The sequence below is a fragment of the Astatotilapia calliptera genome, chromosome 18 (assembly GCF_964374335.1).
Source record: "Astatotilapia calliptera chromosome 18, fAstCal68.1, whole genome shotgun sequence".
Classification (NCBI taxonomy): Eukaryota; Metazoa; Chordata; class Actinopteri; order Cichliformes; family Cichlidae; genus Astatotilapia; species Astatotilapia calliptera.
This window is the reverse complement of record NC_137439.1, coordinates 3,801,747-3,816,174: the sequence shown is the minus strand read 5'-3', so window position 1 is coordinate 3,816,174 and position 14,428 is coordinate 3,801,747. Positions and strand designations below refer to the sequence as shown.

Genomic DNA, 14,428 nt, shown 5'->3' with positions numbered 1-14,428 from the left:
GTTTCTACTTTGATGTCTCACTTCATTTTGCTGCTGATAAAGTTTCCACGAACTCTGTGACCCAGTTTGGTTCGGGGATGGGATGAGCGGGCTCCCACCAGCAGACAATCATCCTTTTAAGCGCTGCTGTATCCGTGAGGGATATGCTGTAGACTTTTCATTAGCACATAAATTAAATGTCACTAAGTAATAAAACCGACTGACGCGCCTCCTTCCACGAGAGGTGATGGTGCTCTGGTGTGTGTTAACCTCCGTGATGCGAACACGTGAGGCCGCCGTGTGATTCAGTGCTCGCTCAGTTGAGGTCGTCGTGAATCAAACCGCCGTGAAAAACGACTTTGTCTGTCAGCTCCGAGCTTCAGTCACGGTCCAGGAGATTCACGACTCAGCATAAATGATAAATCCAACAAATCACCACGTGGCTTCTGAGTGTGGCGGACACATATAGAGGTATAACGCAGCTCCTCCACCCAGAGGAGTCCATCAGACGAAGGCTCCACCTGGAGCTGCTCCTGAGATTATTTTGGATCCATCAAAGCAGCTCACTCTCTGCCTTAAAGAAGCTCAGTTAGCTCCTCCTCCTTCAAGGAAGCTGTCTTCTGATTGGCTGCTCCCCACAAACAGAAGGTAAGAACAGCACAGAGCTTAGAGAGTTTGTCTCAATACAAAATGTAACCTCAATAATTGAAATTTGGACCATGTTTGATGTGAGCATCCACCACTGGAACAGCACACGTATGACTGGAAATAAAGAAAAGTGGAGAACATTTCCCGTGAGGAGAGTTTCATAAGATTCCTTCTTTGACGTTCACGGGATAATAAAGAGCTTCCCACAGGCTGCAGAGCGAGCATCACCGCTCTGCATCAGCCCTTCGCTGCAGCGCAGAGATGGCGAGAGGGAGGAAACCAGTAAATTATTCATCCCAGAGAGGAAAGAAGGCGAAGAGGGAGGGAACCCAAAGAAGGAAAGGCCAATGTCTTCTCAGACCAGTGCCACATAAAACCAAACATTTTCCTGCCCAGCAGGGATCCAGTCTCCTCGCTGGGTCCCTGGGCTCTGCGTGCAGCCGCACGGCGAGGACGTAACCCCGCAGAGTGACTGGATGGAGTAATTAAGCTGAGATGCAACCACCTCCAGGGTGTTCCTCCACTGTGGTCCTCTCACGCTTCAAGGTTTGATGTGTTGCATGTTCAGAGATGCTCTTCAGCATGGATGTAACATCTAAATATTTGAGTTAGAGTTTCATCTCAGTGAGACTTTACCTGGATAAATAAAGGATACCAACAGGCTTGGGGTGATTGCTGCTCACTGGGTGTATCCCCCTTCTTTCGGGGGGCTGTTCTGTTTAAACCTTAGAGATGGTTGTGGGAACCTCCCAGTGAGAGCTTCAGCAGGTCGTCTTGACCATGCCCTTATACCCAAACGCACAGCCATGTGACCGGCTGAGTATATATTTGTGTTAGCGAGCAGTTGGACACATATACCAAAAAAGTGGAGAGTGTATATGTGGTATAAACACACCTGACATCTGCCATATAAGGTGGATCTGTGGCACGCCGAGTCAAGCTGCAGGTGTGAGCCACATTTGTGCCAGAATATCTGAGTTTTCTGGCTGTAAACTCTTCTCACTGTATTGTATTTGTTATTTACGGCCTGTGAAAGGAGAAACATGATAACATCACCAACGAAGCACTGAGTGGACTCGGCAGCAGAGAGTTCAGAGAGGCTGAAATGCTTAAACCTGACATGTAGCACTTATAAAATACAGCAAAAAGAAGAAAACCTGAGGAGACGAATAAAAATAACTGGAGGCTTTTCTTCCCGCTCAGAGACGAGTGTGATCGGAAGTCTGATGGCTCGGACTGAAAGGAAACGGCGAGCGTTACGAGTCAGTACCGTCTGACCCGGGTCAAAGCGATGAGGCGGTGCTGCTTTCACAAAATGAGTGGGACCGTCCGCTGTCATGGCAACAGACAAAAATCGATGGAGCTCGGACAGATAAGAAACGGGTTCTTGTGTCTCTGGATTTAATCAGACGGCAAGAAAATCTGGTTCATTCTGGTTCTGATCTGATTGAGTGTTTAAACAGGAGGGAGGTTCACGCAGGCAAAGGAGGTGAAAGCTAAAAACAACTCTCTTCTTAAACAGATTCACTCCACAGGTCAATACTAAAGGTAGACTGACTATAATCTGCAGCTCTGACATCTGCAGTGCTAAAAGCCATCTGCTCAGTAAAAAAACAATTACTTCTGTCACAAACAATCCAGCGCTGCACGAGCTCATAATTCAGATTGTACGACTAAAAAACAACAAACAGGCCCACAGCCTGCCCCACAGCCCGCCCCGCTTCATGCGCCGAACAACGTGAACCAATGTGACCGACTCAGTGGTGTAACTTAGTACATTTACTTTATTATAACAGTACAGCTTTAATGTACTTTAATTATTGAGGTTATTAAGAGGAAGAATTATTAAGAAGAAGAGCTCAGTGCATCATGGGAAGTCCTCCAGCAGCCTGAGCCTGTAGCAGCATAACCACAGAGATGCTTCAGGGTCACCTGATCCAGCCCGAACTAGCAAAAAGGAAAGTTTGAAGCCTAATCTTAAAAGTAGAGATAGTGTCTGTCTCCTGAATCCAAACTGGAAGCTGGTTCCACAGAAGAGGGGTGAAAACTGAAGGCTCTGCCTCCCATTCTACTTTTAAATACAACAAGTAAACCTGCAGTGTGAGAGCGAAGAGCTCTGATGGGGTCATATGGTGCTACGAGGTCTTTAGGATAAGATGGGGCCTGATTATTTGGCATTTTGTCTTTCCAGCATTTTTACAGTAGTCTATCAGGCTATTGATCTATCTCCATCTATTTCTCACTTTGATGACAACAACCTCATGAAAATCCTTAACCTGCACTCTTTCTAATGGCCAGCAGGGGGCGACTCTTCTGGCTGGAAAATGAAGGGCAAGCATTAAAAATAAAATGACCTGATTTCTCCCGTGATTTATGACCTCTGTGAACTCTCTCCACATGAGTTTATGATGCCATTCGTTAGTTTCAGATTTCATTTAAATCATTTCCAGGTTCATTTACAAATTCTGCTCCAAATGAGAGTAAAATAGACAAAAAGACTGTGATTTCTGGCGTGTCTAGAGTGTTATTGACAAGCTGTTAGTGAACGAGTGTGCAGTGTCCTCTCTCACTGCAGGGAAGTCAAAGCGGACAGGAACACCTTTACCTGCAGTGATGACGGATAACAGCCTGAACACGCTCACCTGGTTTAGGCTCAGGCAGCAGCAGCAATGATACAGACAGAGGAACAGAGTAAGGAAAGAAGCTGACCACTGCCTCAGACCTCCATCATGGAGGAAGCATCCACCAATCGAACACCAGTTAACCACAACACACCTGAGTCAGGAGAGGCAGAAACACTGAAACGCTTCAGCCGTGATAACGACGAGGAGCTAAACGAGCTGTTAAATGGGACTAATGGAGCATTTGCCACTGACGCACGAAACTCTCGCAGCAACCTGAACCTCGAGGGCGTATTTCAGAGGCCGGCGGTGGTGTTGGTTTGTTTCATCACACAGGAAAAAAACAGTGAGCACAAACAGAAAACGTCTTATCTGCACAGCCACACGACAGAGAGGGAAGCTCATTTATCAATAATTAATGAAGCGAAGCAGATGCGAGTGCAGCACAGACCGCAGATCTGGGTCGAAGGAAAATAATGTGGAAACTTTCCAAGCTGTCGTGGTTCAATGTTTAAACAGCGGCGTGAAACATTTCATTGCAGGATGATGATTGGCTGGAGGGAAACCCAGTAAACATATTCATGTTTTCACTTCAGGAAGAAACGATGATATAAAAATGTTAAAGTGTTCTGTGAACTGGCTGTTTAGTTACTTGTTTTAATAAGAAATCCATTATATCGTTACCTAAACATAAAAACCTTTCAGTTTGAACTGAAATAAAAGCAAAACCTATGATTAAGCGTGGTGACTGTGGTCCAGGAGGCTCATTAAAGGCGCCTGCTCGCTGCAGTTTACATGTGTTTGAACAACAATAAGTCCTTATATTAAAAACTCAAATCGAAGATGGCATCACAGAGGCTTTTCCTCCTGCAGCCGCACCACAAACATCCAAATCTCCCAGATGGCTCGAGCCACGGGGTCCAAATATAGAAGGCTGGATGATAAAAGACGAGCGAGGCTGTCGGGAGGAAAAATGGTCCAACGCCAAAATGAGTTCTCAAGGCGCTGCGGCTGTAACGGCGCTCAGAGCCAGGAGGAGGAGGAGTCGTTACCTCCGAGCTTTTTGGGGTGACAACTCAGAGGAAAGCAGAGACCCAGGAGACTTCAAGGAGAGATGAACAAGCTTCAGAATATGCTTGGACCGGCGTCCTCCGGGCACAAAGCAGAGGCTCTCTGATCAAAGCCGGGCGCAGAGAGTGAGCGAGCTTCTGAGCTTTGAGGAGGAGCATCACAAAAAAAGAGAAAACACAGCAGGGCAACGCACAACGGCAGCCAAGACGGCAACCAGGCCACAGGCGGAACTCAGACGATTGATTTTCAGGCTGAAATCTACACGAGGGTTTGAGGGAGACCAGCAGCAGCGTCTCTCTGTTCATCCCTCCTAACAGGGCTGGCTTTTAACAAATGCATCATTTCAAAGGAGACACAGAATTAGACAACGATGTTTATAGTGAGGAAGTGTGATGTTGCGTTGCTTCAGTAAAGCTGTGCCAGCGTTTCAGCTCTCGGCCTCGCCCTGCTGCAGTAACGAGCAGAGAGTCTTCCCCCGATCGGCCATGTCGTCTTTACAGCTGCTTTAAAAAGGGCAGAAAATGTGTTTGAGTGGAAGCTGCCTCTTCACAGCTTTAATTACATTTACTTTTTGTGTACCAACAATAAAACTGTCCAGTTGAATTCATGTCCAGGTGTCTCATTAATATGTGTTTAAGGCTGGTGGTAAGGACATTTATTAAATGCTGAGACATCAGGTTTGCAGACTGAACCATACACATCAGGAAATCTGCAGTGGTTCATTTGCACACATCTGCAGGTCAGAGGAAATCTAAAGGTCCGTTTAAAGGAAATATACCGTCTCTTTGTTCCAATCATACAGTCTGAGTGTTATATAAGCTCATCCTTGTACTCTTATATGAGTGGGGGGACATCAGGGTCGTCCACGAACCCTTCAGAGAAGTGATCCTCGGCGGCTGGTGGATCCGGTGTGGATGTTTCCATCGGCCCTTCTTTGGCGATCTGGCGTGGCACGATGTTGGCGAGGTCGACGGCTGTGCGCTTGCTCGGGTCGACTTCGAGCCTCTCGGGAACGTTATTTTTCCTGTCGAGATAAAGGAGAATTATGAAGGTCTTAAATAAGTAAAAGAGCTTCGTGAAAGACACAGGTGTAGAGAAAGAGAGCGCCTTGGCCTCCTCCACTCCTCCTTCATTAATACATTAAATAAACAACAGCCTGCCTCTACAAACATTTATCAAAGGATGGTCAATGAATTTAACTGTGTTGCTCAGCTGTTGAAATGCTCTCTTCACTGCTGGATCAGCTGTGAGAACTGTTATTATAATGAATCCCTGCAGAGCTCCAAACCTCCTCCGGCATTAACATCAGCACAAAGACGGCACACCAGGAGCTTCACGGGATGTTTCTGAGGCCCAGCAGCTCCTGAAGGTGTAATGTGGAGGTGACCCAGACATTTGATCCATGCCGTGTGTGAGTGTAGAAATGTTCACGCACAGTTACACAAACTGACGTGCCCTGTTGCTCTGTGTCAGGAAACACGTTTTCCTCTCGTACAGAGATAAGGTGGTGACGCTTTAATTAAAAAAACGAAGTAATTAATAAAAAGGGCGAAGCTCAGACTGTAATAACAGAGCTGCTGGTGGATGAAAAGGATTGGTCTCAAACATTAGGATTCTCCAGCAATATCCACGGGAGTCTTACAGGAAGTCAGTGTAAGTCTGGAGTCATTATAGTGAATATCGGAAAATCCTGAACATGGTTTTAAGATGCTCAACGTTTGGATTTAGATTTAAATCTTAGTGAAAATGGACGCAGGAAGGAGAGCAAAATGTAGAGTTTATGAAACGTACAAAAAGAAAATGATTTCCTCAAAGAATCAGTTCAACCTTCAAGCTGTTTGAAAGCATCGGCCTGGTTCACCTGAGCAGTCACTGCTGTTCCCACGCTGGTAGTTTTAATCTGCGTGGCAGCTGACCGGCAGGTAAACCCACCAAAAAGCAAGAAAATAAGAACGATAACAGAAAAAACTCCTGACTGTACCAAGAAACGAAGCACCAGCCGCTATCAGGATTAAAGTGAGGGTGATGCGTATGTGCAGTTGGGACAGACCACCATCATCCCTGACGATCGAGCACGTAGCAGTTCATCACCTTCACGTGTCTGCTAAAGAAACTGTAAAAGTCCTCCTACCTCCTCCGGTTCTGACCTCTGGGTTCTCTGTGAATAACTTCTCTCTTTCTCAGGATAGTTTTCCTCACTGTGAGGAGAAATTCACAGAAAATATCTGAGTTCTCAGAATCAGCAGCAGCAGCTCCCAGTTCTGAGAAGCTTTATGAGAACAGGAGAATAAATCAGCTGCGCAGAAACACTCAGGTTCCCAGATTTAATGTAAAACATCAATATGAGCGCTCGCACGGATGTGATCGATGGTGCAAAGTGCACGTGACGCTCAGTTAATAAACCTTTTTTCACCTATTTTATTGGTTCAACTTTACTGGAGTTGGTTACAATCAGTCACCAGTTTACTGTAATATTTGGAATTATGTTCATCGTGTATCAGAAATATTCTGTGGAAACAAACTGACTTCATGTGTTCATTATTTACTGTTGTGTTCAGTGTTGTTACTCAAGCATCCATAAATTCATCTCCGGGGGTCAATTTTCCACATTATCTGTTACCATCAAACCGAAATGATCCAGCTCCTCCTCTGAACTCATCTCCTCCATCTTACAACAATCAAGTCCATTAACCCATCAGATCAGTTTATAGGACGCCGGCTTCACGGTCAGATGTGCTGTGAGCAGCAAACCGTCTCCGGGGGTTTCTCTGATTGTGTTTGTCGAATTAACCGCAATGTAACACGTCACCGTGGGGACACAGACACACAATGACACTCAACAACTGGGTTAATCTGACATACCAGTTGATGCTAAATTGTTCCACTCGTGTGTGCACAAATTGATTTTTTTCTCCCTTTCACAATAAAAGTCCTAGCCATGGCTGCTGTGCTGCTGGAGTGCACAGAGGAATCACCCTGCTTAAATGTGAAGTAGAAGACATTGTGCCTTTTCTCCTCCCATCCTCCTCGATCAGTCACAGCAGATGGCCACCCCTCCCCAACCTGCCACTGGTTTCTTCCTGTTAAAAAGGGGGTTCTTCCTTCCCACTGTTGCCAGGTGTTTGCTCGTAGGGGATTGTCTGATTTTGGGGGTTTTGCTGTATTACTGTTCGGTCCTTACCTTACAACAGAAAGTGCCTCCAGTCAACTGTTGCTGTTATTTGGTGCTATATGGATGAAATAGAATTGAATTGCATTATTTGTGAGACTGTTGCAAAGCAAAAGTCCTTCTTTATGTTGCTGTCTGAAGAATTCTGTTTTTCATAACTAGTTCTGTATTTTGTAGCAGACAGACAACCATTCGCTCTCACATTCACGCCTATGGGCAAGTCAGAGTTTCCAGTTAACCGATCCACACTAACTGCATGTCTTTGGACTGTGGGAGGAAGCTGGAGAACCCACGTATACACGGGGAGAACGTTCAAACTCCACACAGAAAGAGCCCGGCCTGATGGTGGAATTGAACTCAGGGCTTTCTGGCTGTGAGGCAGCAGTGCTAACCACCGTGCTATAATACCTACAAATAAATGTTAAACTGAAAGGAGAAAGATTAAAAGACACAATCTCAATGTCTTAAAGAAAAATACCACAAACTGACCCAAATTCTGGTCTCCTCTTGATCCAGTCCACAGTGTGGAGCGTATGCTCTTCCAATAATTAGGCTTCCTTTTAGTAAAATTTTCCAGGAAGAGCGTTGCTACTATAATTTAATCTTCTGCACAGCAGCTGACAATAAACATCAGAAGGACGCAGGAGGAGGACGAGGAGCCCCTTCATTACTCTCTGCATTCTCCCGCCTGTTTATTAAGAGGGGAATAAAGCTGCCAGAGGACTGTAGAGAAAACACACCGCGTCAGGAAAACCTCGGACAGAGAAAGCAAGCGTGTCGAATTTCAGAAATGAACGTTTAGTACATTTGATATTGTGGTCAAACAGGTTTGTAAGACAGGATGTTTCCAGAGTCCATCAACAACCAAACCTGGAAAAATATGATCATAATGTGGAAGAACTTAATGCCACTCTGTCACAGTTCCCCTTTGCTTAGCTCCACATGCACAATATCCTGCAGCAGTGACGTACCAGTCACCGCAGCTGCTGGGAAATAACAGCTCCCTTATAGACGCCCAGTGAATCTGCATTTGGACTTAGAGCTGTCGGCTGTTTTGTGTCGTGTTGGAATATTTTTGGTTTTCATTTAGTTTGGCTTTATTCCCTCATTTTTTAACTCTGCTTTTTTTTGACCCACCCCGCCCCCAACCAGTCCTCCTGCACCTCACTTTGGTTCTGCCACATTATTCTTCCTGTTAGAAGGGAGCTCTTCCTCCCCACCAATGCCACGTCGATAGGGGACCGTCTGATACTGTGATATCTTAACTGATCACAGAGGGACTCAAACCAATTCATCTCCAGTCTGATTCTGTAAACAAGGTTTCGTATTTTTCAAGTTTGGCTTCCAGTCAGCGCCTCACCGTGTGTCTCAAATATGTTTGTACATATGGGTCAGACTTGTGCACAGGTGTGCTCGTGTTCTCCCATCAACTTTTCTTTCATAAACTTTCTTAGACCTCGTTACGCCTCAGCACAGTGTTTATAGATGTGAATACTGCAGAACCGAGTAGAAATGCAGGAAACTTTGGAAGTTCATGAGCTCTCAGAGTAACCTGAGTGCTGATGAAGTCTGCAGGAAAATAACTATGACTAAGCTTTTATCGGACGGAGTTCCTGCAGGGTTATCACTCTCAGTTCGGTAATGGGGATGTAATTGAGTTGTACTCAGCCACAGTAACAACATCAGCGGGTTCTGTTCAGTGTCTGCGGCCACCGATCCACAGAGGATTAGGTTTTGGAGTGGATGTGAGGTGATGTCACAGGTCTGATCTGAACCCCATCGGCTCACGTTAAGATAAGAACCAGGCTAAACGAGTCACGTGGACGCAGAGAGACGAGGTTAATGCGCAGATACCGAGCTTCTTCCTGATGTGGACTTTTTTGATAAGACAAAAATATGATTTAAACCTGAGTGCAGATTCAAAGGCTTTAATGGATCGCTTGCAAACACACATTACAGCCAGTTTTTAAAAGCCTTGTGCTGAACTACAAAGGTAAACTCAATGTGGGACAGAAACGTTTCGGCTGGAGGTGGTACTGCAGAAGTGTCCATGATGTTCTGAGCGGCTCCGTGTGGAGAGGTTCAAATATCTTAGAGTCCTGGAATAATGAAGGATGAGAGCGACAGACGGTCTGTTGTGGTGAAAAGAGAGCTGAACGTGAAGGTCGATCTACTTTAATATGCCCACCTATCGGCTGTGGAAGTCCATGTCATGTAGATATGGGCGCATAGTGCCCCGAGAGGTTTCATTAAAAGATTAGGTTGATTTAGAGGAACAACCTTTACTCCAGAACTCTTTTTTCTGACAGAGATCTGCCTCACTGAAATGAAAACTGTAAGTGTCACATTTAGAAGAGTCTGGAGTCCGCTGTGCACAAACAGCCTTTATTTTAATTTTGTTTTTTTAATAAAAAGATTAACGTGAATTATGAACAGCTGACGGTCCTCTTTTCAAATATGGAAAACAGACAGATTTCAATTAGAAGCAATTTTTAGAAGAATAGAAAATTAGAAATGAGATTACATCAGAGAGCTGTCAGCCTCTGCATCAGTGCAGGTACTAGCTCAGCCTGGATGTGAAAGAGAATAAACAACCCTAAATATTAAAAAAAAAAAAAAAAAAAAAAAACCCTCCCAAATACTGATCTAGAAATTTCCAGACTTTGATTTTGGGGGCTTTGTGGGACCCAGTTCAGTTGGTAACAGTCCAGATTCACCATTTATGGGTTCAATGATGGATAGAAAGGAAATTCTTCTTTCCTTGAACTGCGAACACAGTAAATACATTTAAAACTGTAATGAAAGAAAGAGAACAATAAGAAATAAAAATGGAGCTGCTAGTCCCGGGCCTCCTCTGCCCGGCCTGGTTAGAAAGTCCAACATGGCTTCCTGTCATTGGTCACTCATAGTAGAGGTCCTCGTGGGTACTGAGGCAGAGAGCACGCCATATTACCCGCCTGGGAACATCTAACAGGGTTCTAACACCACACACATCATCTAACAAGTTTCCTGCCAAGTTTGGTCACGAGGTCAGAGGTGGTGAGGTGGAAGGGTCAAAGGTCACCAACTTGACTGGGGTGCCTAAAATGTTTGAATTTTATTTGCCAAATTAGGTGGAGAATTATCAAGAGTTTAAATTTTTCTGCTTTACGTGATCGGAAATCAGAACTTTGGATTTTGGGAAATAAACAGTAATTTAGCAGCTGTTAGACTGATTACTTCATTTTTGAGGGGAGATAAAAAAAATTTTAATTCTGTTTATCTGCAATTAATGTAACCTCAGGGAGTTTACTATAACAACCCAGACTGGGCTTTCCAGGTGACCTTGACCTTTAACCTTTCAGATCCACTTATCAATGGCGCTGTGAGCCGAGGGTCTGAGATTATGTCTGAGTCTATTTTACACTTAGTGCTGCCTCGTGCCATCAAGAAAATCCATTTCAAACCCGATCAGGGCCTTCAGATCAATTTCCGCGCACACCCGAGGCAGAATACAGAATCTAAAGGCCCAGGGGTCAAAGGTCACGCCTTATCATATCGAAACTATGCAATAAGTCAGCAGGAAGCAGCGGAGCTCACCTGTCACCTTAGCATTTATATCGAGAGTCCAGGACTGCACTGGGACTCTTTATGGAGTTTGATGGGGACAGATGAAGGACAGGAAGCGACTCTGTCATAAAGCAGTAATGATGATGATGATGGTGGCGTGGTGAAGAGCACACCTCCAGGCATGCAGAGGGAGCGGGGGATCAGTTACACGGCTCTGCAGACTAATGTGGTCATTAAGAGGTGAAGCTGAGCTCAACCTCAGTGAGAGCTTCATCACCTCACAGAGGAAGAGGAGCTGCTGATCGTTCATGTTTCAGTCAGTGAAGATGAGACAAACACAAAGACTCCAAATCTTCTCTCCTGACTCTTAAAGTTGCACGTTTACAAATTCACAACTTTGACCAGAACATAGACTGTATATAAAAGATGATCTACACACATTTTGGACCTTTATGGCCATCTTGCTCTGTTGGAGCCACATCTCCGATCCCTCTCCTCATTTTTAAATCTCACACAAACACTGAAGGGCAGAATTTTTAATCACCTTAAAGAACTGAAACATACATGTGTGTATATTTCAGCCGTGACCACACCTCTCTCATATACTGAAAGTAAAAATACACCTGCTCTCCTCCTGATGTATATGATTATGATCTTTACTGAAGCACAAGCTTCTCAAATAGTCTGCAACAGTCATATTATTTAATAGATAACTGCATGAAAACAGCACAAACAGTCCTGCAGTTCAGGGTCTCCAACTATCTGACAGAAACACAGGAGGGGGATGCAGATGCTGTCTGAGGGCAGCTGGAGGCTTTTAAATAGAGACAAGATATGAAAAAGGTGTTTGCTGACTCAGGTTTGTTCCTTTAACTTTATATAAAATGATTAAAAAGTGTAACAGCGGTATGTTACCAGAATGGTGAGCCAAACCAGCTCCAAGTGCTTCAAAGGACAAAAATGGTTTAAATTCAACCAAAAATAATTGTAATTGTTCTTTTCTCTCAGAGTGGGATTTGGGTCACATTCACAGTTTGGTGGTCTGCAGCAGCTGTTTTCAGCAGCCTGCAGCTAAATATGAGCCCAGCAGCACAGACACGTTTCACTGTGGAGAATCCTCTTCCTCACTTCCTCCCAAGTGTAATGATGCCGCGTGGGTCAAGGTTATCTCCGCCCAGCACACGGTCATCGAGCAGGGAGAGCGCCATCATGAACACGGCTGATAAAATGAGTCACGCTCAGTGTTTAAAATACAACAGGCATCTGTAATCAGGGCAACGGGGGCCTGATGAGCCAGAGGTGTTTAAATATGTGCGTATTAAACTCGAGGCCAAACTCAGACTAACACCACAGCCAACAATGCTCGACTTCTTTCACACAAACACAGACCAGCCTGCAGGCTGCACCTCTTTATGCCCTAATAGTATTATAAACCTAGTATTTCTGACTGTTTATCATCTATTACCATCACAAATAGAAAGTTGTATGTATCACATAACATTATTCCTGCAGTTTAAGAAACTAATGCCCAGTTAAATTTCCCTTAATCATCAAATCACAAATCAAACAGTTTTTTCAAGGTGCTCAAAGTAAAGATCTTACAATATTAAAGAGAAAACCTCAATACAGTGTATCAGCAAGCACTTGGCGACAGTGGGAAGGAAAAACTCCCTTTCAACAGGAAGAAACAACCTGCAGAACCAGGCTCTGGAAGGGCTGACCACCGTTTGGGGTGAAGGAAGAAAGACAGGACAAAAGGAGGTCAGTCTGCACATACGTTACATGTGATGTATGTGCAGACTGACCTCTGCCTTTCTGTCAGCTGTGATTCATTTCTATGCTGATGACAGACAGATAAACCTGCCTATTAGACCCTCTGACACTCGCAAACTGAGTCGGCTGCTGAGAATCTTTAGCATCTGGTTTAATGGTGATCTAAATCTTTGGACAGTCACACAGCAAAACTAAGGCAATAATGTTTTTATTTCCATTAGGAAGCTAAAAGGCATCCTGCAGTTATTATAACAGCACAGTCCAGACCTTTCACCGATGATAAACATGTTTTATTTTGGAGGAGCTGTTTGGTAAATCTCTTCTTTTACTTGATGTTTAATAAAGTCACGTGTAAACATGAGCCTGCAGACACCACCGTGCAGATGTTCAGTACTTGTATTCGTCTCTTGTTGCCCTTCATGTTGAGCCGTTTGACGTACTTTGGTTCTTAAAGGTGTTTTTCAAACGTGCTCTAAAAATACTAACTTACCTTCACAGAAGTACTTCACCCCAGCGTGGCCTCAGTTTGTGAAACGCTGATGTGCGCTGCACTTTACACCAAAGATTAAAGGTTGAATTTCTGTTTTCATCTGTCGCGGTGCTTAAAGTTACGTCTCTTTATCTCTAATGTCTTATTCCATCCTTGCATTTGCTTTCTTAGATCATCATAAAGATTATTAAAAAGAAACTGGAGGTTAATATTTGTTTCCTTCCTGTCCAACAGTGTGTGGATGTGTGATCATGAGCTCTGTGCACTGAAGCTACCTTTGATCATCCTCCGATAAGCCGCCGCTGCGTCTGTTCTGACGCACTCTGGGTGGACGTGGGACGGTCTTCGTCACTTTGATTTCACCTTCAGCCTGAAAAAGAAGAAAAAGACGACACAAACAGCTTTCAGTCTTTGGTTTCTGAACTCTTTACAGGCGCTCTGCTGCAGGATTTAACAGCCATATGGAGGATTAATAGCAGCAGCTGCTGCGATGCTGCAGCATCAGCACCTGTTTTTCTTGTTATAGACGCAGTAAAGAGTTTCTTTATTAAAACTCTGAGTTTAATACGACTGATCTTCAGAGGAACAAGTGAAAAAAGAACAGGGAACAGTCGTAGGTCCACACACAGTCAATCATCAGCGCTCAAACTGTAACAGGATAAATCACTGTAATCTGACTTTTTACAAAGCGTCCCAACCTTTCAGAAAACATCCCAAAGAAGCAAAAGTTCTCTGTGAAGTTTTGCAGCAGCCTTTTAACCTCTTCCTGCTGCAGCGTCCCGTACCTGGCTCAGGTGTGACGTGTACCTGTACGTACCCTGGGCATTGTCAGGAGGAGGTGTCCGGTGGTTTGGGACCTCTGAGCCGTCGAGCTGTCGGGCTTCACTTCGGCCGGCAGAACCACCTGAAATATCTGCAGAGTAAATTATTCACAACTTTAATTAGTAAGATTAATGCGCTGATCTGGCACCGACGCCATCCCAGTGTGTCAAATGACTTTAATCATTAGCGGGTCTTTTTATAGGTACGCTTTCCAGAAAGGACTCGAGAGAGAGTGACCAGAATAGCTCCAAAACAGAACGGTGGCGATCAATCACAGGAGAGGAAGCCTATGGAAACCAGAATCAA

At 44.5% G+C, this 14,428-nt stretch overlaps 1 protein-coding gene across 7 annotated transcripts in view; it reads right to left on the bottom strand.

Annotated features, from left to right (window-relative positions):
- dnaaf11 (dynein axonemal assembly factor 11) overlaps positions 1-14,428 on the bottom strand; it is a 42,211-nt gene that overhangs the window by 5,519 nt on the left and 22,264 nt on the right. For 4 of the 7 annotated variants that reach the window (XM_080292820.1, XM_026149264.2, XM_080292822.1 and 1 more), the window contains 3 exons: positions 14,118-14,213; positions 13,576-13,670; positions 5,191-5,343 (listed from right to left, as the gene is read on the bottom strand). In XM_080292820.1, coding sequence (XP_080148946.1) covers positions 5,191-5,343; positions 13,576-13,670; positions 14,118-14,213 — 344 coding nt within the window. Of the gene's footprint in view, positions 1-4,674; positions 4,820-4,959; positions 5,344-9,413; positions 9,588-13,575; positions 13,671-14,117; positions 14,214-14,428 lie in introns of those variants that run through there. The other 3 variants (XM_026149262.2, XM_026149265.2, XM_080292821.1) reach the window with 3 other exon arrangements.